The sequence below is a fragment of the Leopardus geoffroyi genome, chromosome B1, assembly GCF_018350155.1.
Source record: "Leopardus geoffroyi isolate Oge1 chromosome B1, O.geoffroyi_Oge1_pat1.0, whole genome shotgun sequence".
NCBI classification, from domain to species: domain Eukaryota; kingdom Metazoa; phylum Chordata; class Mammalia; order Carnivora; family Felidae; genus Leopardus; species Leopardus geoffroyi.
Genome location: NC_059327.1, coordinates 1,022,563 through 1,045,932, shown reverse-complemented (window position 1 = coordinate 1,045,932; position 23,370 = coordinate 1,022,563). Strand labels below are relative to the sequence as shown.

General features: G+C 56.0%; 1 protein-coding gene across 9 annotated transcripts in view; it reads right to left on the bottom strand.

Moving 5' to 3' along the window:
• The window catches only part of DLGAP2 (DLG associated protein 2), a 786,292-nt gene that overhangs the window by 104,336 nt on the left and 658,586 nt on the right, over positions 1-23,370 (bottom strand). For all 9 annotated transcript variants that reach the window (XM_045451319.1, XM_045451280.1, XM_045451288.1 and 6 more), the window contains 2 exons: positions 12,089-13,158; positions 102-313 (listed from right to left, as the gene is read on the bottom strand). In XM_045451319.1, the coding sequence (XP_045307275.1) occupies positions 102-313; positions 12,089-13,158 (1,282 nt within the window). The remainder of the gene's footprint in view (positions 1-101; positions 314-12,088; positions 13,159-23,370) is intronic.

Genomic DNA, 23,370 nt, shown 5'->3' with positions numbered 1-23,370 from the left:
TTGAAACTGGTGGCCATCCATCTAACATTCGCAACTCAGAAATGTGAAGGTGGCCACGACGGGCCCACGGCCGGACAGGGAAGCGGGGGAGGAGGGCTTACGTTTGGAGATCTGCCAGTGGCCTCGGTCCGATGGGCTTGAGCAGGGGCTCTGGCCGCACGGCCGCCGTGGGCGACGTCTTGGGGCTGGAGTCGGACTCCGCACTCTCCTCGTCGCCCATGGCTTTGATGTAGCTCCCACTCCTCATTCTCCGGCAGGGGATCTCCTCGTCCTTGCCGCCCGTGGGGCACCCCCCCCACTCGTCCTGAGGCACCTAGGGGAGAACAGACACACGCATGCGTCAGGGGCTCTTCGCGGGGGACAGATGCTCTGTGAATTCTGGAAGACACGCCTCGTATGGCCGCTTGTCACTGAGAGCGGGGCGCGTGAGGACACGTGCTTCCTGGAGCTGAGCCCTAAGGACATGAATGGACAATTGTTGCCTTTCCCCATTAAAAGGCTGATACACAGACACGGAAAAAGTGAGGGCGCATGAGGAACGGCGGAGGAGAGGAAAGCACTTGGAATCCCAGCACCCAGAAAACAACACTGCTTACATGTCAGATTTACTTCCTTTTGGCACAAAAGGAAATCGAAATCGTGTTGAGCAGGCTGGGGGGCACAGAGGCCTCCGGGATATGGAGGACAAGGAAGACTAGAGGGCGGCACAGAGCCGCATTCCTGGGGTTCGCCCCGGGTGCGGGTACAGGAGCCCGTGAGGCTGGAGGTCGAGGGGCGTCGGCATGTGGGATCCTCGTGCTCGCTCACAGACCCGACAGGCCCCACACGCGCCGCCAACTCCAGGCTCTGGGCCCGGCCCGGAGATGGGAGGGCAGGCGGGCACCTTGGGACCCACCTGCCACACCTGGGACCCGAGCACCTCCCTCCGCAAGCAGCGAGGTCCCAGCACCACGGGCGCATCTGCTCCGTGTCGCCAGGGTCGGGCGCTCCTCACCGTTCACCCCGCTTGGTCAAGCACCCTGCCGGCTACTGCGTACCAGCTCGGAAAAGCAGCGCGTTCGGGGGAAAGCGCCTTATTCAGTTCCTTCAAACACCTGACCGTGGCATCGCTCCAGCACATGACGTCTAGCACAGAGAGCCCAGGACAGGACAGCGGCCAGGACCACAGCTCCCCCACGGTCCCTGTAAACTCTGCAGGCGCGGGCATCTGGACAGCCCCGGGGGCGATGGCATACATGGGTCCCGTCTGCACATTTGTTTTTCTCAAACAGCACGTTCCCGAACCGGCTCAGGTACACGGGAAGCTTGTGGAACCACGGCAGGAGCACGAGCGGAGCAGACCCAGACGCTGTGACGAGGGGCGGCTCCAGCAGAAACTTCCAGGTCGTCAGGTCCTCACTCAGCTCTGACCGCACGGCGCTCTGTGGCTGGGGGACTCACACGGGCCAGTCCCTGCGGCTGCAGAACAGCAGTTGGCCGGGTGGCCTCAACAGCCTTTCCAGGGAGCGTCACTAAGCTCCTGTGTGCAGGGCCCCACACGGTGCAGACGGGCATGAGACCATGTCCACAGACCAAGACAGCCGAAGATCTCGGCCTGTTCACGCTCTCTGGCCCAGCAAGTGGCTTCTGTGGAGGTGGCCGCGGACCGTCAGATTCGGTGCCAGGGCTGGTGAATTAGCCACTATGGGAAAGGAGGAAACACAGAGGCATCCCGTGGGAAGCGGCTTCGGTGTGTACCACAATCATACAATGCCTACTTCAGCCCCCAAGATAACTGTGCAGAGGAACGTGTATTCAGCCATGGAAAGAGGTTCACGGGGGAGAAAGAAAGCAGGTTTTAAAATACAGTCTGCACTCAATTTTTTTTATACTTTATAAATAGATACGTCTGCATCATGCATGGAGACACAGCTGGCAGAATGTGGAGTGGGGGTCATCCCTGGGAGAGCGATTATGGGCTCCTCAGTTCTCTTCCTTCTGGTATTTTCCAGATTGACCACTTGGAACATATACTGCAGTTACAACAGAAAATAAACTTATTTTTAATTCAAGAAAAAAAATCGGTCCTCACGGCCCCTGGGTGGCTCAGTCGTTAAGCATCCAACTTCAGCTCAGGTCGTGATCTTGCGGTTTGTGAGTTCAAGCCCCACGTCGGGGTCACTGCTGACAGCTCGGAGCCTAGAGCCTACTTCAGATGCTGTGTCTCCCTCTCTCTGCCTCTCCCCCGCTTACGTTCTCCCTCCCTCTCTCAAAAAATATATACAAAAATCTTTCCAGTATGTTATAGCATCAAACACCTGCACCAGGTGCACAAGAGTGGCCAAATGTCCAGCCACAAACATCACACACCTCTGTGGTTTCCGGCGAGTGAATGCACAGATGGCTGTCTCCTGACAACAGCCACCAGCCTCTGCAAATCCGAAGGTCACTTGCCGCGTCCAGTGACCATCCTCCACCCGCATATGACGAGGAGCAAGGTTGATCATTTCTGAGTAGGTGTTTTCCTGTGGCTGACCTTAGGAGCCTCCTGTTTTTGCTGCAAGGATACTTCAGCTCCGCGTATTAAAATACATCCTCCCTTCCTTCCAAGCAGTAAGACACGGGTGAAAGGGCCCAGGGCTCTGAACAATGTTCCCTTTCAGGTGTTGAAATCAAGGAAGAAAAACAGCATCGAACGCTGTGTGTCCTGCAGGGAAATGTCTTCTTCATTCAGTCGACAAGTTTTTTGTTTTAAATGTGTACCAAGTACTTTAGCCAATGGGGATATCGTTGAGAGCAAGACAGTTGGGCTTCCGAACCCCGGATTTCCACTGTACAGGACTACAGCTCTACGTGGGGGTGGCCTCCGGGGGCCATCATGGAAACATGGGACAGTTGTGACCGTCACACACTTGGAGAGCATCACAGCATCCCAGGGCCAGAGATGCTAGTTTTGGGGAAGCACGAAGCAATCTCACCCAGTGAAGACCGGGCTCACGTCCTGTATGACTCTGAATGTCTCTTCCCATCTAGTTACTTAAGCCTTGAATCTAACCCTGTGTGGTATATACATCAAAGGGGTTTTGTGAGTGTGTGTGCGTGTGTTTGCAATTTTAATGAACAATGAATTCTTCAGGACTGCAAGCAACCAGGTAAATCAAGGGAAGGGAGAGCTTTGGTTTGATGTTTCACCAAGAATTTTTTACCATTTCCAAAATCCCCGCCAGGTGGGCGAATCCGGTGTCTTTATAAGTGCCCCCACCGGTCTAACCGGTAGCCCTAAATTCCGGTGAATCTGCAGCCAGGAAGGAACATGCTTCCCAGCACTCCAGTCTGAACAGCGCTTGCCATTAGAATTCACTCTTTCTGATGAAAGTGATCCTCCCTTTATTTCTGTCACGTTAGCGTTTGGGCACTTAAAGACATGCGTGTCTCAAGTAGTGTGTGTAGATCACAGTGTGTAAGTTCAGTTTACAACAGTCGAGGGGACATTATGAAACTTGTTATAAGTGGGACACTTGTTTTGCTGAGTTCGTGAGCCATCGTTACGGACAGGAAAGCTGTTTGAACGATTACACGGATGCGTCATCAGTGCAAGGAGCGTGCAGAGAAGGTGGGGAGGTCATCACGATGGGTGCAGGGAGTGGTGCAGGCGGACCCCCTGCTTGGTCACCAGCCCGGGGGAGAGAGCGGGCAGCTGAGCATCCCAGGTCCCTCTGCCTCGTGCCATCTGGTCACACGGATGCTTCTCAGCTGGAGGTCCCTCTGGGACATTCGGCAACATCCGGAGACAGGTTTCTGTCTCCAAAATGGTGGCACTGCTGGCGGCCGGTGGGCAGAGGCCAGGGATGCTGCCCAACGTCCAGGTGCACGGGCCACCGCACAAGAGAGACAGCTGTCCAGCCCGGCATCGGCCCACCGTCAGCCGCGGAGAAAATCTGGAGGCCAGGGTGCTGCCTGTGCTGGGCCACGTGCATCCTGCCAGGCGAGGCAGGGGCGAGGCAGCCCGGATCAGCCCCGGGACCCGGGTCTCCTTAGCGTGGCTGGGGACTGCCTTTTCGTTGGCTCACTCCTGTATGTCCATTTACCCTGTGCGCCACCGTTCAGTTGCTGAGTTCATTTTCTTCAGGCCACCGCGGTTTCCGTTTCCTTTGCCGAGACCAGGACAGACGACGGACAGAAGCCAGACACGGCCGGGAGTCCTGGGCCACTGGCCAGACTCCGGCCCGCCTGTAATCATGCTGCCCCGAGGGCTGGGCTCAGCACCCCCTCGCTCACTTGGTGAATTCCCTGCTGCCGCCTGCAGGCCACCCTTCCGGACGCCCTGTCCCGGGAAACACGCGGGCCGGGCCGGGGGAGGCCCATGCCCGCGGGTAGGGAAGCAGAACAGAGAGGGACCTCACCGCACGGAGGTGCCCGATGGCACCGCACGAACAGTCTCGCCTTTGAACCCGAGGAGCCTGAGACCCCCGGGCCCTCCCACTCAGGCATGACTGCTCTTTGACTTCCTGCTGGAAACGCCACAGTGGCCACGCGTCACGTGGGTGACGTCACTCCTAGCTGCAAACCTGGATGAAACAGAATGTTCGCTCAGGCCGCGGCGTAGGCTAACGACCCACGATCTTCAAGGGGCTCGTGCTTTACTGTCAAATCTAACCGCAAACTCTGACCAACACAAAATCAGCCTCAGGGCCGGCAAACACTTGAAACCCCAACTTCCTCCCACGAAGAATTCATCTCAACAGACATTTCCTGAAAGCTGTCACTGTGGGACGGGACAATTCCAGGTACGAAGGCTGATGTCCTGCCGTGGGACCCGGTGCTGGTGGCCGTTCTGTAGGCCTGTTACTCATTATTCCTGCCCCAAGGGTGGCTGGAATGGTGCTTGGCTCTTTCCGGCTTGGGCTCTGGGGTCGTCAGGACTCTGCCTCCTAGGGGTCCCGCCTCCAGGTTCCGTCTCCCCAGACCTGCCCGGGGTGGGGTCTCCTGTCATGCGGCAGGCAGCACCCCCACAGCCCCGTGAAGAAGCCCTCCAGGTGAACCCTTCGCAGGGGATGCTGTTGCTCCCAGACTCGCCAGCCTGGTCATGGGGACACTGCACAGGACAGGAGTGACACAGCCTGCCTAGAAACTGCCACATGCGTGAGGAGATGCGACCTCTTGGGGGAGTGGGCCAGGAAGCACATGAAACCCCGTAAGAGGCAGGGGATGGCGAGGGGCTGGGAGAAGGACCAGCCGTTTCCACCAGGACGAGGGGGCAACAGATACGAGCACAGGGCGCACGTCACCAGGGACACAGCAGCTCAGCAGGTGCAAAAGTGGCCCGAACAACCGAAATTTCTGTGTGGCTGCAATGCCAAGCCGTTTCCTGTGGTGATGGGTCGCTGGGGACAGCCTTGGGGGGGAACCGGTTGTAGGGGCAGTCACGTGACCCCAGCGGCCCTACAGTCCCTGAAGCTCCTGTGGACGGTCCCAGGCAGATCACGTGCTGCCCACGTGTGGACAACACCCAGGAGCTACTCTAAGTGAGCCCACTGATGGGGGGCCGCAGGGAGATCCAGAACCGAAAGGCATGACCTCTCTGGCCCTTTCAAGACTGTGCGTTCACGTCCAAAGTGGCTTCGGGCACGCCTCCCGGCCTGGTATTTCATTCCAGCCTTGGCAATGAGACGGCTGCCTTGGAGTGACCATGACCTAAGGTCTTGAGCAGGTCCCTGGCCAGGTTCCCAGACTGGAACCTGCCTCCGGCACCGTGGTGTGCACACACTGAGGGCAGAGTAGCTGAGCGTGGGCTCCTCCCGCCGGCCACACCAGCTGTGCTCCTACTAGAACCGAAGGGCCTTCCGTGAAGCCTGTGGGAATAGCCGCTTTCATGAGGAGGCAGGAGTCCAGCGAGAACATGGGGTCAGGGGCTCGCCCACCCTCCGGTGCTGGGATCAGCCTCCTCTTGCTCAGGGGACACCGGGCAGCTTCCTTTCATGGTTTCCAAGTGTCCTCCGCGATGTCACGGGACAGGTGCACCTCTTGCCCAGGCGCGAGGTTTCTGTGCCGCATCAGGGCCCGGCCGCAGGGGGAGGGCGGTCTGCCGACTCCAAGCCTGCAGCCTGTTGGGCACCCGGGTCACAGACAGCCGAGCAGACGAGCACAGACCGAGGGGCAGACCGGCACGGGGTGTGGGAGTCAGGCAGGAAGGAGACACACACACGGTCGGCAGCCGCTGGGGAAGGGGGTCCGGGGCGGGCAAGTCCTGAAGGAGCGTGCACGGCCCCCGGCCCTGAGTTACAACAGACCCTTCGCCTCCGATCGTGTGGAAGCCGATGGCTGGTAGTGAGACTCCTTTCAGATGCTTGATGAAGAAACAATAAACGGGCTCTCTTTGGAAAAAGACGGGTGGTTTCTCTAGACCCCGTAACAGGACCCGGAAACAAATGCAATTGGGAAACGTGGCATTAAAAATTTTTTTTTAATGTTTGTTTATTTTTGAGAGACAGAGAGAGACAGAGTGTGAGCAGGGAAGGGGCAGAGAGAGAGGGAGACACAGAATCGGAAGCAGGCTCCAGGCTCCGGGCCGTCGGCACAGAGCCCGTATCCGTGAACTGCGAGATCACGACCTGAGCCAAAGTCGGACGCTCAACCGACTGAGCCACCCAGGCGCCCCACGGGAAACGTAGCATTTTTAAGAGGCACTTTTGTGTGCATGCTTGCTCCTCCCGCTGAACTTTTGCCGGGAGGCCAGACCCCCAGAGCCCGGGGGAGGGAGTGTGAGGTGCTCCCCGGCCGTGTGCAGACGACTTCACTTCATTCTGCCGCGACTTTTCCCTGGTGGCTTCCCAACACATCAATATGGAAGCGCTTCCTGTGTAGACGCCAGACACCGTGGCCGCCAGATCTCCGAGGCCACCGATTCACCAGGAGGGACCCACAGGCCGGGTGAAGACACCCAAGAGGGGAGACAGGGGGCGGGAGGGGGAGCCTGGGAGGGGAGGGGCGGTGGGGACGCTGCAGCCATGGGTCAGGGGCCACGGAGCCACGGGCAGGCCAGGCCCACATTCCTGCCGGGGAAGGCAGGTGCGCCTGCCGTGACTGCCCTCCCCCAGGCACCTCCCCCTTCGCGCACGGAGAACTCCCTGAGCTCAGGGCTGCTGTCAGCCCCCAGTCAGCGTGACATTCATTAAAAGTTTGACCTTAGGTGCTTTGTCTGCAGAGGTAGAAAAGACGAAAACATCTGTTTCAGAGCATAAAATGCATCCCAATTTTCTTTCAGTCCTGCCTATTGTCTGCTTCGACCGACTCAGAAACACAAAGAGCCTTCCTCTGGCACGAACTCGGCGTCCGTACGGACCGAAGGTGGAGGAAAACGCAGCTCCCTCTCTCAGCTCCACGTCTGCCTAGTTTTCGGGGGAACGAACGTGAGCAGAACTTATAAGCGCGTATTCCTCCCTTCTTGTCTCCTAAGTTTTATTCTGCAGGGTCTGCAGACACATTCCTCCTCTTCCCCAGCTGTGGCTGGGAACGAAACCTGGGCTCACAAGGGTCCACAGATTCACGTGTCCACAGGAAACGTAGTACAGTCGGCAGGGGGAGACCTGTGTGAGGGCTGGACGTGGGTCCGTGACGTCCCGGGACAGCAGGACAGACAGCCTGGGGAGACAGGGGCATCGCTTGTGAGGTCACCGCCATATTCGCCAGAGTGACCCACAGTGACGGAGCAGATGATGGCGGGACAGGAAGGAAGTGCTGAGCTGCGTCCTCCAGAGGGCGCTGTCCCCGCCCTGGGCTCACCTCTGCTGTAGCACAGGTGTGGGTCTGTGCACCGAGACACAACTTCTTGAGGTCCTGGTCCTCCTCACCACCCGCCACACATCTGTGTCAGGACCGCGTATCCCAGGGGTCTAGAACTTGGCCAGGGCAGCCCCTGCTCACCTTCACCCCTGAGGCACCGGCTGCACTGGGGAAGCTCTGGGAGGGAAGGGGGAGGACGGCTGAGGAGTGGGTTGCATGAGCACATGAGCAGAGGGACCACAGGAGCCCGAGGGGGGGACAGACGGGCACCTGCACCGACACCGTGAAGCTGGTGCAGACGGAACCAGACCGAGGGACGCCGCTCCTCCAGAGCTGGTTCCTCAACAACACGCACGCACACACACACACGCACACACACATGCACACACACACCCACATACACACGCACATACATACATGCACTTTAAGGAAAGAGAGAGAAAATGGAGAAGGAAACAATGGGCTTTAAAGAGACAGATGAACCGGTTTCCACGTAGCCCCTTATCTGGATCCAGACCCAAACCGTTAAAAAGAAATCGGGAGCAATGGGGACAGTTGAGTACTGAGCACACGTGTGAAGCTAGCACGCGATCGGTATTTCCTGATGTCTGAGGACAGTATTGCAGTTACGCTTCTAAAGACACAGCCCGTATCTTCTGGTGTGGATCCTTCACAGGCGAGTGCAGGAACGGGTCCTTGGGATGCGGGCATTTCCTTCCATCCGCGCGGGCGGGCGAGGGGTGTGGACGGGACAAGACCCTCTGGGAACCCACCTCCCTGAAGGGAGGTAGTGAGCATACAGGGGTCACTCTATTACACTCCTGCCTTTACAGGGGCTTCGTATTTTCCATAATGAAAACAAATTAAAACCAGCAGCTGGCGGACAGAGAAAGGATGTTTGGTCAAGGGCAGGAAGAACCCAGGGTGTGAAGCACCACAGAGGACGTGTGGCAGGAGACGTGTCCCGGAAAGGGGCAGTTTTCGGAGGCAGACACCCGGGGGCCCACACACCGGAGACACAGCTTCACGGTGAAGTGTCCAGGAAGCCGCAGAGAGAAGAGCGGGAGACTTTGCATTTCCAGCAGGGGCCGGCACGAACCCTGAGTCTGTTTGTCACGTTCCTTTAGACGGGCAGGTAAGACTCGTACGTCATACAGGACTGGGGCTTGCTAACCACAAGCAAAGCTGAAGTCTCTCCCACGGCTCTACAAACAACATCTCACCCCGCTACCAACTCGTGTCTTCGAGTCAATCTGCGTGAAAGTGACTTGTTAGCATTTCCTTTCAAAACAGAACCGCTGGCTTTTAGACAGTGTGCCAGGGTGGCATCTTTGCAGCCACCTGCATCCTGGAAAGGCCCACAGTCGTCCACCTGCTCCGTGAGTCCACTGCCCGGTGACTCAGCTAGTGTCCACCAGCGTCCCTCATTCTAGGGGTCGGGTCTCTCCAGGCGCACAAGGGACTGGGAGGGGAACACCGTCCCGTCCCCACCCAAGACAACTCTCCCCGTTCTGAGCTCTGCTAAGGGCACCGGCGGCCGGTAAGAGGGATTGGGAGGCATCTGTAGAGGAAGCAGGCGCCTCCTCATTGTAAGCGTGCTCAGGGATGGTGTCAGGAGGAGGCAGACACTCAGGGACGTCACAGAAGCATCCCACCGTGAGCGGCTCTCGCCCTTCGCCCCGTTCACTTGTGTGTGTGTCTTTGCCCGCCCCGGACATAGGCCCAGAGGCCGCCCCGGAGGAGCAGATACGTGTTCCGGGCACGCCCAGTGGTGCTTTAAGGCTCAGACACACTCCAGTTGGGAGAAGTCGGGGGGCCCTGCTGGCTGCAGGCCACCTTCCAGGGAGGGAACAGACCAGGGGCTGATGTGCTTTGTCGTTGGGGCCACATCCTCCAGCCCTGGAGGCACCAAAGGAGTGGCCCACCGCGCTTGGGGCTGAGGACTGACAGGGGTGGCATTGGGAGGGCCTCAGAGGCCAGCCCACCGCGCTCGGGGCCGAGGACTGACGGGAGGGGGGATAGGGGGTGGCATTGGGAGGGCCCCAGAGGCCAGCCCACCGCGCTCGGGGCCGAGGACTGACAGGAGGGGGGGAGGAGGGGGTGGCACTGGGAGGGCCTCAGAGGCCAGCTCACCGCGTTTGGGGCCGAGGACTGATGGTGGGGGGGCATTGGGAGGGCCTCAGAGGCCAGCCTACCACGCTTGGGGCTGAAGACTGATGGGGGGGGGGGCATTGGGAGGGGCTCAGAGGCCAGCCCACCACGCTTGGGGCCGAAGACTGATTGGGGGGGGGAGGGCATTGGGAGGGCCTCAGAGGCCAGCCCACCACGCTTGGGGCCGAAGACTGATGGGGGGGGCACTGGGAGGGCCTCAGAGGCCAGCCCACCGCGCTTGGGGCCGAGGACTGATGGGGGGGGGCACTGGGAGGGCCTCAGAGGCCAGCCCACCGCGCTCGGGGCCGAGGACTGACAGGAGGGGGGGAGGAGGGGGTGGCACTGGGAGGGCCTCAGAGGCCAGCTCACCACGTTTGGGGCCGAGGACTGATGGGGGGGGGGCACTGGGAGGGCCTCAGAGGCCAGCCCACCGCGCTTGGGGCTGAGGACTGATGGGGGGGGGCATTGGGAGGGCCTCAGAGGCCAGCCCACCGCGCTCGGGGCCGAGGACTGATGGGGGGGGCACTGGGAGGGCCTCAGAGGCCAGCCCACCGCGCTTGGGGCCGAGGACTGACAGAGGGGGGTGAGGGGGCGCCCTGGGAGGGCCTCAGAGGCCAGCTCACCGCGCCTGGGGCCGAGGACTGACGGAGGGGGGTGAGGGGGCGCCCTGGGAGGGCCTCAGAGGCCAGCTCACCGCGCCTGGGGCCGAGGACTGACGGAGGGGGGTGAGGGGGCGCCCTGGGAGGGCCTCAGAGGCCAGCTCACCGCGTTTAGGGCCGAGGACTGATGGTGGGGGGGCACTGGGAGGGCCTCAGAGGCCAGCCCACCACGCTTGGGGCTGAGGACTGATGGAGGTGGGGGGGGCACTGGGAGGGCCCCAGAGGCCAGCCCACCGCGTTTGGGGCCGAGGACTGACGGGGGCGGGGGCACTGGGAGGGCCTCAGAGGCCAGCCCACCGCACTTGGGGCCGAGGACTGGCGGAGGGGGGTGAGGGGGCGCACTGGGAGGGCCTCAGAGGCCAGCCCACCGCGCTTGGGGCCAAGGACTGATGGCGGGGGGCATTGGGAGGGCCTCAGAGGCCAGCCTACCACGCTTGGGGCCGAAGACTGATTGGGGGGAGCATTGGGAGGGGCTCAGAGGCCAGCCCACCGCGTTTGGGGCCGAGGACTGACGGGGGCGGGGGCACTGGGAGGGCCTCAGAGGCCAGCCCACCGCGCTTGGGGCCGAGGACTGATGGGGGGGGGCACTGGGAGGGCCTCAGAGGCCAGCCCACCGCGCTCGGGGCCGAGGACTGACAGGAGGGGGGGAGGAGGGGGTGGCACTGGGAGGGCCTCAGAGGCCAGCTCACCACGTTTGGGGCCGAGGACTGATGGGGGGGGGGCACTGGGAGGGCCTCAGAGGCCAGCCCACCGCGCTTGGGGCTGAGGACTGATGGGGGGGGGGCATTGGGAGGGCCTCAGAGGCCAGCCCACCGCGCTCGGGGCCGAGGACTGATGGGGGGGGCACTGGGAGGGCCTCAGAGGCCAGCCCACCGCGCTTGGGGCCGAGGACTGACAGAGGGGGGTGAGGGGGCGCCCTGGGAGGGCCTCAGAGGCCAGCTCACCGCGCCTGGGGCCGAGGACTGACGGAGGGGGGTGAGGGGGCGCCCTGGGAGGGCCTCAGAGGCCAGCTCACCGCGTTTAGGGCCGAGGACTGATGGTGGGGGGGCACTGGGAGGGCCTCAGAGGCCAGCCCACCACGCTTGGGGCTGAGGACTGATGGAGGTGGGGGGGGCACTGGGAGGGCCCCAGAGGCCAGCTCACCGCGTTTGGGGCCGAGGACTGACGGGGGCGGGGGCACTGGGAGGGCCTCAGAGGCCAGCCCACCGCACTTGGGGCCGAGGACTGGCGGAGGGGGGTGAGGGGGCGCACTGGGAGGGCCTCAGAGGCCAGCCCACCGCGCTTGGGGCCAAGGACTGATGGCGGGGGGCATTGGGAGGGCCTCAGAGGCCAGCCTACCACGCTTGGGGCCGAAGACTGATTGGGGGGAGCATTGGGAGGGGCTCAGAGGCCAGCCCACCGCGTTTGGGGCCGAGGACTGACGGGGGCGGGGGCACTGGGAGGGCCTCAGAGGCCAGCCCGCCGCCCGCGACTGCCTGTCTGCGAGACCGTGCCGGGAGGCGGCCCGGACCCCTTACCTGCAGGTAGTGGCACGGCCTCAGGGCGGGCTTGGCGTCCTGGGGGAGCAGAGGCTTGTCCAGGTTCAGCGAGCTCTTGCGGTAGGCCTCCTTGGCCTGGCTCACGGTGAGCGTGGACCAGGAGCTCCGCTTCATGTACTTGGTGTCGGGCGTCACGGTCAGGCCCTCGCAGGCCGAGCACTTGACGTCGCTGTTGCTCTTGGACGTCTTCAGGGACAGGTCCCCGAAGGGGCCCGGGAGCACCTCGGGGTAGCAGTGGGAGACGTGGCCCACGTGGTGCCTGTTGACCACGCTGGACGTGTGGCAGGTGCTGTCGCTGTCCAGGTTGTCGTCGGAGCTCCACCAGCTGCTGGCGCCCGACCGCGGCTTGCCGTCGGGCTTCCGCTCCTTGCTTTTACTCCTCTTGCCGTGCCTGGGGTGGTGGGTGTGGTGGTGGTCCTCCGCCCGGCCGTCGCCCTTGGTCCCGTTGACGTGGCCTTTGGAGGGGCCCTCGAGCGAGTGCGACTTGGTGAAGAGTTTCTGCACGGAGTGCACGAGGTGCCGTATCCTGCCCGGGCTCTCGCCGCGCTGCCCCGCGGCCGCGGACGTCCTCTGGTACTGCAGCGTGTGGAACCCGTCCCTGTGCAGCGGCCCCTGCTTCTCGAACTGGTCCAGGAGGTTGGCGGGGATGCGGTTGGCCCTGGCGCCGGCGTGCGGCACGGCGCAGTCGTCTCTCGCGTCGTAGTGGGAGCTGTAGTGCATCCGGGGGAAGGTGCTGCTGGACACGTGGTCGCCCAGCACCACGGGCATCATCATGCACTCCGAGTGCACGGAGCTGCCGGGGGAGCAGCGGTGGTGGTCCAGGGGGCAGCCGTCCACCGGGCTGAGCAGGTAGGGCTGCCTGGCCTCCTGCACGTGGTGCAGGTGGTCGTGCGCGCGCTCGCAGTCCTCGGGGCCCGCGAGGCCGCAGGTGTGGGCGGAGCACAGCGGGGCTGGGGCCCGGCCCCCCGGCAGCCCCTTCATGTTCCTGGGAGCCGGCGAGTACCTTCCCTCATTGAAGTGCTGCGTCGGGGACCATGAGTACTGCTGGTCTGTTGAGAGAACACACAGAGCCGTTTCAGCCGCCACCCTCACTGACGTGCTGGAAGAGTCAGTTAACGGGCACCCCACGCGGTCCTCAGGGGTCAGTGTTGGGCACTGGAGAGGGGAATCATTTTTCCCTATACGCCGACTGCTCCAAAGTAGGAGCCTATTAAGGAGCACGAACTCTCAGGGCACCCGGTGGCTCAGTCGGTTAAGCGTCCAACTTTGGCTCAGGTCGTGATCTCGCAGTTCGTGGGTTCAAGCCCCGTATCGGACCCTGTGCTGACAGCTCAGAGCCTGGAGCCTGCTTCGGATTCTGTGTTTCCCTCTCTCTCTGCCCCTCCCCTGCTCGCACTCTCTCTCTCTCTCTCTCTCTCAAAAATAAATGAACATTAAAAAAAAAAAGAAGCATAAACTCTGGTTATCCCTAAATATAGTTCTACAACCACAAGTATGTATTGTGCGAGATTCATTGGGTCTCTGGACAGCAAGACTTTGTGCTATTAAACAAATCAACAATTTGGGGGCAAAATGAGTTACATTTCAATTAGATTTGAGTATTGTGGTTCAGTTTCAGAAGTTTCAAAAGTAACATTTGCTATTTAATTAGCAATATTGCTCAGTAAGCTCATGTGATATGCACTCATGCATCAATCCTGAAGGGTCTAAAGCCACGTCCTTGCGGCTCAGGGGGAGAAGAGGTGGCTTTCTCGAGGCCATCTGTCTGTGTCAAAGCAGGACTAACACAGGATGTCCTAATTTTCATGTCAGATACTTGCCTTTCAACTGTAAGATTCTACCCAGGACAGAAAAGCATGGTTTGTTTATGTGAGATGCAATATTGTGCACAGGTAAGTCCTAAGGAGTCATCCCTCAGAGGGGGCTGGCTTTGTTTTCAGGCAGGTGGCTACGTGCTGTGGACATGAGTCCGGACACTGAACCGTTCAGGTTCAGGCCCCAGCTCTGCCACCACGTGGTGTGTGACTCCACAGGCCGGTGAGGCGGGCCAGCCACACTCACTGTGCTTCTGTTTGCTCCGTGTGACGGGAGACAAGACGTTGGCAAAGCAACAGGCAGGGCCTCAGGAGGAGGGCACTCTCTGGTGCCATCCATTGTCGGTGTTGTAATTATCGTCCTTTTACACGCTCTTGGGTCAGCATCTACAAAGTTCTGGGTTTATTAAATCTAAGTGATTGGATTCCAGGATTCCTCAGAGAAGCCTCTCCTTCACCCCTGCTTCCTACTGACTCAGTGTTTCTGCTTCAGACTCAGTTCAGAGCTTGCTTCCAGAGGTCTCCAAACAGATGCAACAATAGACTCTGTTACAATATATGACATACATATATGCATATCTGGTATACAATATGCATGTTATAGATGGGAAATAAAGACTATTATAGTAATATCCATACATTATGTATAGTTCATGTATACATATATAACATGCATATGTGGTATAAATATGCACATAACCTATGTATGAAATACAAACTCTATTACAATATATAATATGCATATATAGTATGCATATACAATGAACCTGTCTATACATAATATATGTATATAATGTAGATATATCACACATACAAGAAATATAGACTCTATTACAATATACAATATGCATATACAGTATGTATATATAATGCATATACCCATATATAATATATATATATTGCATGTAATATCCATATGCAGGAAAGAGAGTCTAGTATATTATATGCATATATGGTATGTATATATAATACATACATCTATATGATATGCACATATACTAATATGCATATAATATATGCACGAAAACAGACTAGTATATAATATGCATACACAGTATGTATAATGTCCATATACATGTATATAAATGTATATGTAATATATGGAGGAAATACACTGTTACAGGATATAATAGCGTATATGTCAAGTATCTCTAATACATATATCCATATATGATATATAGCATATAATATTCATACAATATATGCAGGAAATAGTCTAGTATATCACATGCATATATGGTATGCATATATAATACATATATCTATATGTGGCATATACAAATAATATTTAATACGCATATAATTTATGCAGGAAATAGATCCTACTATAAAATATGCACATACAGTGTACATAACATATCCATTTATATGTATATAACGTGTATGTAATACATGCAGGAGACACAGACTATCGCAGTGCGTAATGTGCATATATAGCATGTATACGTAAAACACGTATCCACATGCACACATACGCTACATAATATGCATATAATAGAAGCAGGAGACACAGACGGAAGCTGTCTGTCACGGGAACAGGTGGGAAGGGCGTGAGAATGAGCACCGAGCAGAGAGACACTGTGGGATAAGCCCAGACAGGATCTGAGGGCCCCAGCCTCCTCGTCCCACTGGGGGTGCCCAGACAGCTCTCTGTCCTGGGACAACGGAGACCAGCTGGCTCCCTGGATGGGCCTGGGCTGTGTCCCTCTCCACAGCCCCTGCCACCTTCCCCACAAGGACATCAGGGTGCAGGGACCGCTCAGGCTGCCGTGTCACGACACTCGACCCCGGGGTGGCCGGGCGCCTTCTGCTGGCTGTCCCGGAAAGGCTCTCAGGGGCTGGGAAGCCCCGGAGGCAGACCTGCTGGCTCTCTCCCGGCCGTGCCCTCCAGGGCTGGCACTTGCTCCCGCCTCCTCCCTGCCCTGGCTCAGACCCTGAGTGCCCGTCGCCAGCCAGAGCCACAGCAGCGGCCTCCTGCCTGCCTCCCCTCCCCTTGTCCTCATTCCTTCCCTCGCTTGCCCGTGCACATGCCAGCCCGCTCCTCCCTGCTCAGCGGCTCCCGGCTTACTGCTGAGTCCTCACTCGTCAGCCTGTATCCAAGCGGCCCCGGGGACGGCCTGCTCGGGGGATGGCCGTGTGCCAGCCCGGAGCGCGTGCCGGAGGCCATTGCTGACCGGGTGGGCTGGCCAGGCCCTCCCTCCCGCCCCTCATTGTCGGTGAGGCATGCTGCTTTAACCAAATGCAACAACCCCTATTTCTGGCCATTGTTCTGTGGGCTCCTTCCCAGGCAGCATGCACTCTGCAAGAGCCCCACAGTCCAGGCAACCCCGGGGGAGGCGGTCCCGCTGTGTGTCGTCCTGGAGGCAGGACAAGACTCGGGCTTCCGCGAGGCACCTGCGCGCCGCTCCCTCAGGGAGGAAGCTGTCTGCTGTCCCCTTGCTCCCGCGCTGGCCCAGCCCCCTCCCGGGGCTGCTCCAGCCTCAGGCCAGACCAGTCAGCCCGCCCCGCCCACCCGTCCCGTCCCCGTCCCTGTCCTTGTCCTGGCAGCTCCTCACCTGGGAGGTGCCACCTGCAGCCTGGGGTCAGGGACACCCGACAGCAGACGCCAAACAGACATTCGGGGCAATTGTGGGAAATAGGAAAGAAACCTAAGAGATGCCAGTCGTCTCCTACATCATTTCTGACCAATTCTTCTGGTGACTGACGTAAGGAAGCATCCTCCCCTGCGAACATCTGCCAAGTGCCTGGTCCCAGACATGGATTCAAAATGTCCCCTCTGCAGGCTCTGGACCGCCACCTGTCCAGGCCAGCTAGACGCGGACACATCCTACAAGGCAGAGGCACAATCTCGCAGATCCTGAAGGAGTCGGGGCATGACTTACCCTACTGGGAGCGACGGACAGCGGCCGGGACCGGACGCTGAGCAGGGGCGGGGCTGTCTCCTAGGAAGGGCAGCACAGGGGCTTCTCCTGCACGTCCTCCGGAGCAGGGACCCCTTGTCTCCAAAGAGAGCCTGACCTCACTGGTGTGAGGGGCGCCACCGCCTCATGGGAGTGTCTGCCCTGGTAGAGCTCCTGGGCGCCTTCCTTTCTCAACAGCCAAATTATAACCAGAGCACTTTAATATATTAGGAGAGGATCGTGTAGATTATATTATGTTTTAATATAATTAAAAGCAAGTTTTCAAAGGAAATTCAATATCCAGCTGATAAATAGCAAAACTATGTGCTGTAATCTAGACTTTACAGCAGCATAAAGTTGTCATCCTATTATCTTTTGCTTTATTTTTCCATTAACGTGTAATTTAATACAATTCTAATCTTCCTCTATATTAAAAAGCACAACCATTATGGCTCCACTCACGTATCCTATTTCTGCCTCACGTTCGGCCCAGAAGCTACATTATGAATGTGGCCACATGAAAGATCAGTACAAAAGATAAAAGTTCAGCCGTAATGAACTGAATTTGATTATGTAACACGTCGGTACACATTCTCATCTCTGCTCTTCGGGACTCAGTGCCTTGACGTAGGCATGGAAACTGACGCACTGCCTGGTAAAAATAATATCACTCCCAACGACAAACAACAAAACAATGTTCTGTAAACAATGGCGATTCTAAAACGTGCATTAGAGACCTATATTACAGGTTGTTGTTGTCTTAAGTCTCTGGAACACGGAAGAGACACTCGGGGGCTGGCAGTCTCTCTGTGCTAAGTGAGGTAACAGACACAGAACTTGGGGGCACCTTAGCTCCCTCATTGCCCGCTACTCGCTGCACCATATTTCGTTCTGAGGCAAGAGAAAGCGGCGGTCTAATCCTCCTTATCCATTAGCTGTCTCCCCAAATTCAAACTACAGGGTAAAGGCACATTTTACTGTGGGATTTCACAAGACTGGTGGTATTCTAATCTGAAAAAGTATGTTTTGAGTGTAGGGATAAAAACTTTAAAAAATACGCACGCTGTCTCTGGGTGCGGGCACCCTGTGCAGGGAGCCAGCGCTTTTCACACGCAGCTGAGGAAGCCCAGGCTGGAAGGACAGGTGGGGAAGGTCGCTGAGGTCGTACAGGCACGCAGACCTGCACGTACACGCAGCGTGCGCACAGCTCCAGGTGGCCTGCTGCCAGCACCAGCTGCCCCCAGGTGGGGGAAGGCACTGGGTGAGGGCCCCATGGGCCCTTTCTCATTAAACCGGCTGCTGGTTGCACGCCAAGCCCAGGCGTGAGCCAGCCAGGCTGGGCACACGTTGCGGCGACGGGCTCAGGCCCGAGTCTTGGAGAACGCGCGGAACCGCCCCTGCACCCCAGCCCTGGAGGCAGGCACCCCTCCCCGAGGTCCCGCCGCACTGAGGACACCAGCTGTGTCTCCCGGGGGCCTGAAGCTCACCGACTCAGGTGAGGTGCCTGCCTGCCTTTCGTCTGATTTTATTCCATGTGCCCACCGGGCAGACGTGTTTCCCCGTCATCGTCACCGCACTTGCCGTGCACCCGAAAAGGAACATCCTCACTAAAGGCAGAAGCTAAGAGTAAAGAGCAGCCCGCACAAGATGACACCAAACAATACGGACTTGGTGAGCGGGCTGTGGAGCCGCTTGCCGAAAAGCGAAATATTCTGCTATCGTGTATTTTTCCCACACCAGTTCCGCTTACCATCGTGTCTTCTGCCCCCGTGCAGAGCTGTGAGGTGCCCCCACTCCGTCCCTGGGGTTGCCCTGGCTCCCTTTCTCTTCTCTGCTGCCTTCACCCCTTACACACCCACCCATCCTTCCTGCTGAGGCACCTGCCTCAGCCTCCTTCTCTCGTAAGTCTTCAGGCCCACGGTCTCATCTGCATCCGTCGGGACCTCACAACATACGCATGAGCTGGGGGGTGTGATAAGAAACAGCCATGTGAACCTACTCCTGTATCTACCACGTGAAGGTAGGAAAGATGTCTCCCGCCATATGTTAAGAGGACCCTACCTGAACCCCCATCAACAAAGGGTTTCCTCAAAAATTTAACAAAAGAGTACAACGTAAGTATGTGGACCACCGCAAAACGCGGCGGGAGGAGTCCGTGATGCTCTGGACCAATGGACAGGTGTCCCTTATTCGTGGAATGACTTAGCACGGTGAAGGTGGAGACACTTCCCGAACTGATGTGCAGACTCCACACAACCCCTATCAAAATCACAGTTGGCTTCTTTGTAGAAATTCAAAAGCCGACCCTAAAATTCATACAGATGGAAAAAGAAAACTATGTGTGAAGCTAGAGGTAGGAAGGAGATAGTAAAGCTTAGAGCAGAGATAAATGAAATGACGGAGGGAATCGACGAAACCAGAAGTTGGTTCTTTGAAGAGACCGATAAAGTGACAAGCCTTTGGCTGGAATGGAAGAGAGACCGCTCGAATGACTAAAATCAGAAATGAAACTGGGGAGTTACCTCTGATGACATAAATAAAAAGGATTATGATACTATGACAACTTACACTAAAAAACAGACAACGTAGATGAAATGGGTGAATTCATGGAAATACACAAATGATTTCCAGAAGAATCAGAAAATCCGATCAGACCAATAACAATAAGGAGACTCAATCAGGAATCAAAACCTCCCAACAAAGAAAAAGCCCAGGACCCGATGGCTTCACTGGTGAATTCTGCCAAACATTTAAAGAAAAATTAATGCCAATTCTTCCCAAACTCTTCCAAAAAGTTGAAGAGGTGGGAACACTTTCTAGCTCGTTCTATGAGGCCAGCATAACCTGATATGGAAGCCAGATCAACGTATCATGAGGACAGAAAATTACAGACCAATATCTTTTATAAACACAGATGCAAGCATCCTCAACAAAATCTAGCAAACCTACCCAGCAGTGTATTCCAAGTATCATACACCATGACCAAGGGGATTTATCCCGGGAATGCAAAAGAGGTTCAACATAGAAAAATCAACATATTACAAGAGAGTAATAGGACCAAAGCAAAAACACGTGACCAACTCAACTCAAATTCAGAAAAGGCATTTGGGAAAATCAAGCAACCTCTCACGGTAAGAACACTCAGAAAACTAGGAACATAAGGGAATTTACTCAATGTGATAAAAGCATTTATGAAAAACTCAGTTAACATACTCAGTGGTGTAAGACTGAAAGCTTTTGCCCTAAGATCAGCACAAGACAAGGGCTTCTGCTCTTGGTGTTGCTATTCAACCCTGAACAGGAAGTTCTCACCAGGGCAATTAGATAAGAAAAAGAAATAAGAGACATCCTAATAAGAAAAGGAGATGTATCTATCTCTATTTGCAGATGACATATTCCTAGAGAGAGAAAATCCCAGAGAATCCATAAGAAAGCTATTTGAGCTAATAAACAAATTCACCAAAGTTGCAGGTTACGTGATCAAAGCGTGCAAGTCAGTTATGTGTCTACATCTCAGCCACGAACAAACCAACAATGAAATTAGTTGAGCAATTCCATTGACAGTAATGTCTTCGAGAATCAAATGGTCAGGACTACATTTAACTGAGGAGGTGAGACATTTGTATCTCAAAAACTAGAAAACATCTCTGAAAGAAATTAAAGATTTAGATAAATGGTGGGGCACCCAGGTGGCTCAGTCAGTTGAGCATCTGACTTCGGCTCAGGTCACGATCTCGTGGTCTGTGAGTTCGAGCCCCGCGCCAGGCTCTGTGCTGACAGCTCGAAACCTGGAGCCTGCTTCGGATTCTGTGTCTCCCTCTCTCCCTGCCCCTCCCCCACTCATGCTCTGTCTCTCTCTCTCTCTCAAAAATAGACATTAAAAAAAAGACAGATAAATGGAAAGACATCCTGTGTTCATGGATTAGATGACTTTCAATACTACCCAAAGTCACCTACAGACTCAACATGATGCCTTCAAAATTCCTGCTGGCTTTTTTGCAGAAGTGGAAAAAAATCAGTCCTCAAATTCATGTGGAGATGCAGTGGGTCCCAAACATCCAAAACAATTTGCAAAGCAAGAAGGAAGTCGGAGGGCTCAAAGGTCCTGTTCCAAAACTTACTACAAAGCTATGGTAACGAAAACGGTGTGGCACTATCCCAGGGATATACATATAGGCCCATGGAAGAGCGTTGAGCGTCCAGACATGAAACCACACATCTGTGGCCAGTTCAGTTCTGATAAGAGCGCTAACACTGTTAAAAGAATAGCCTCTTTTATAAATGGTTCTGGGATAACCCAGTGGCCACGTGCAAAAGAACAAAGCTGCACCCCTTATACTATATGCAAAAATGAACTCAGAATGGATCAGAGAACTAAAAGTAAGGAATAAAAGCATACAACTCTTTAAAGAGAAAATGCACATCTCTCCTTGGTCATGTGAATTAGAAGAGGTTTCCAGACATGCCATCCAAAGTCCAGGAAACAAAGAAAAAGACAAAATGGATTTCCTAAAATTAAAAACTTCTTGCTTTAAAGCAAACTACCAGGAGAGTGAAGAAACAACCCACAGAATGGGGAAGATTCTTGCAAATATGCATCTGATAAGGAAATTATATGTAGAGTATATATAGAGAACACTTACATCTCAGTTATAAAAAAGGCAAATAATATCCAAATAAAAATGGGCACAGTTGCTGAACAGATATTTCCCTGAAGAAGATACGTAAATGGGGGGCTCATTTGGTTAAGCAACCAACTTTGGCTCAGGTCATGATTTCATGATTCGTGGGGTTGAGCCCCGCATTGGGCTCTGTGCTGATAGCTCGGGGTCTGGAGCTGCTTCAGATCCTGTGTCTCCTTTCCTCTCAGTTCATCCCCCTGCTTGTGCTTTGTCTCTCTCTCAAAAATAAAGAAGATACCTAAGTGGCCAATAAGTATGTGAAAAGATGCTCAACGTCATTAACCATCAGGGAAACGGAGCTGAAACCAGTGAGATACCCTTCACACACACCAGGATGTCTGTAACAGATGGACGGGAACAAGGGTTTCGAAGCACACAGGGAGGTAAAACCTGACACACCACTGGAGAGGGGAGAACGTGAAATGGTGCAGCTGCTGTGGAAAAGTCTGGCAGTTCCTTACATGACCCAGGGATCCAACCTGCAGGCACACGCCCAACAGAGATGTAGTAAGCCTGTGTCCCCAAAGCTTGTGGACTTCTGTTCTCAGCAGCACTGTCCACAACACAGCCCCAAAGTGGAAACAACCCGACTGTCTATCACCTGATGAATACACAAAGGGCCGTATCCATTCAGTGGAATGTTAGGAGGCAATAGAAACCAAGGACTGAAACATAATCCCATTTCTGTGCAGCGTCCAGGACAGACAGGTCCTCAGGGACAGACAGCAGCTTGTTGCCGGTCAGGGGCTGGGACAGGGAGGATGGGGAGTCACTGCTAAGGGTATGGGCACTAAAAATGCTCTCAGTGGATGGCACTGATGGTTGCATACGTCTGTAAGTACGCCGAAAACCGCACGTGGATGGGCAAAGTGTACAATGTGTGTACGTCCCCACAAAGCACATCATGAATAAACACCTATAATGGGAGGAGACATAAACAAAAACATGAAGTTGAACACATTCAAACTTTAATTTACAAAATTTTCTCCGTGTGTTAGAACCCAGCAAAAAAAAAAAACCCTGCTTAGTGAAATTTAGGGAAGCAGTAAGCTTGTTGGTTTGCTCCTTAATGGCTTCTGTCTAGGGCACAACACGTGTGGTCGAAACCGTCAGGCTCAGAGGCAAACTTGGGGCTCAGTGCAAAGGTCCTGAGCATGTTCACATGCATCCGCCTTTGTCCCCCGTCTTTGCCTTCCCGGATCACGTGTCGTGATCACATTTCTGTTCTGTCAGGATATTTTACGTGGTTTGGTTATTCACTGTTCTGTCTTCTTACAAAATCAGACAAATCTGATGACGATGGTTCAAGTTGTGCAGTGAATGGTAGCTTTTTGGTGCATCGGGAGCCCCCTGCTTGGGGACCGTAGGGGGCACATCGGGGCAGCCCGTCTGGGGACCGTGGGGGTCACATTGGGGCAGCCTGTCTTGGGACCGTGGGGGGCGCATTGGGGCCCCCTGCCTGGGGACCGTGGGGGGAGGCGCATCGGGGCAGCCTGGCCGGGACTCCGTAGGCTTCACTGAGTCTCCTGCGGGGACAGCAGCCAGCACCTGTCCTGGGACACTCACATCCCTCACATAGCAAGGCTCTGCCTTTATCCACCCAAGATTCAAAGGTCTGGACACCAAGGCTTCACACCAGAGTCACTTGGGGAGCATTTCAAGGGCAAATTTCCGGGCGCAGTCCCAGGCGTGGTGAGACTTCATCTCAGGATGTGGGTCATCAACCTGCAAATACCTCCGTGGCCCTCGGGTCCGTGCCCCTCACTGCTGATTTGTCACGCGCGGCATCATGTTGCCCAGCTGGCCTCCCGTCTCTCCAAGTCGCTCCCCGTAGTTAGTAGAGTCCCTGTGGCCACCGTGGTGCA